The sequence below is a fragment of the Myotis davidii genome, unplaced genomic scaffold, assembly GCF_000327345.1.
Source record: "Myotis davidii unplaced genomic scaffold, ASM32734v1 scaffold2091, whole genome shotgun sequence".
Classification (NCBI taxonomy): Eukaryota; Metazoa; Chordata; class Mammalia; order Chiroptera; family Vespertilionidae; genus Myotis; species Myotis davidii.
Genome location: NW_006282603.1, coordinates 244,192 through 245,175, shown reverse-complemented (window position 1 = coordinate 245,175; position 984 = coordinate 244,192). Strand labels below are relative to the sequence as shown.

Below are 984 nucleotides of genomic sequence, written 5' to 3'. Positions count from 1 at the left end.
GAGAGACAGAGAGTCAGAAACATCGATGAGAGAGAAACACCTATCAGCTGCCTCCTGCACATCTCCTACTGGGGATGTGCCCGCAACCCTGGTACATGCCCTTCACCGAAATCAAACCCCGGGACCCTTCAGCCACAGGCCGACGCTCTACCCACCGAGCCACACCAGCTTCGGCCGTCAGGATGGCGTTGACGTGGGCCCGGGGCCTCGCCGTGTCTCTGATGCCTCCGCTTCCCTTTCAGACGCAGGAGTCCCTGAACCCCAACCACCTGGAGTACTGGATGGAGGACATTTACACGCCCGGCTACGACTCGCTGCTGAAGCGCAAGGAGGCCGAGTCCCGCAGGGCCCGGGCCTGCAAGCTCGCGGCGCTGGTGGCGGCGGCCGCCTGCATGGTCATCCTGGTCATCGTGGTGCCCCTGTGCACGATGAAGTCCTGAGCGGGCCCCCCACGCCCCCCTCCGCAGGCTGACACCGCGTGGCGCCAGGCGGCGGGAGGCTGAGACGGAGACGGGACCCGGACCCTCCCCCCCAGGGGCCGTCGAGGGTCCTCGGACGTCCCCTGCCTGGGAGCCCCGACGGCCTGACATCAGATACGCTTTTTAAAAAAATTTTCTTTTATCCTCTCTCCCGAGGATATTGTCCCATTGATTTGTAGGGAGAGTGGGAGGGAGGGGGAGAGGCAGAGAGAAACATCGATGGGGGAGAGACACATCGATGGGTTGCCTCCTGCACGCGCCCTGACCAGGGCCCGGGCCGGGGAGGAGCCTGCCACCAAGGTCCATGCCCTTGACCGGAATCGAACCCGGGACCCTTGGGTCTGCAGGCTGGCGCTCTATCCACTGAGCCACACCGGCCGGGGCTTGGATGCGTGTTTTAGACGTGCAACAGGGTTTCCTACGGAACGAATGGAATGAACAGCCAGCGATACAAATGGAATGATAAGCAAAAAAAAAAGGCGGAACATGGATTCGATTCTTTCCG

General features: G+C 62.0%; 1 protein-coding gene across 1 annotated transcript in view; it reads left to right on the top strand.

The window, feature by feature from the left end:
• The window catches only part of KIAA1024 (KIAA1024 ortholog), an 11,160-nt gene extending 10,610 nt beyond the window's left edge, over positions 1-550 (top strand). Inside the window, exon 4 of the mRNA XM_015560572.1 lies at positions 169-550. Coding sequence (XP_015416058.1) covers positions 169-440 — 272 coding nt within the window. The 3' untranslated portion in view covers positions 441-550. The remainder of the gene's footprint in view (positions 1-168) is intronic.
• Positions 551-984: the final 434 nt, after the last annotated feature.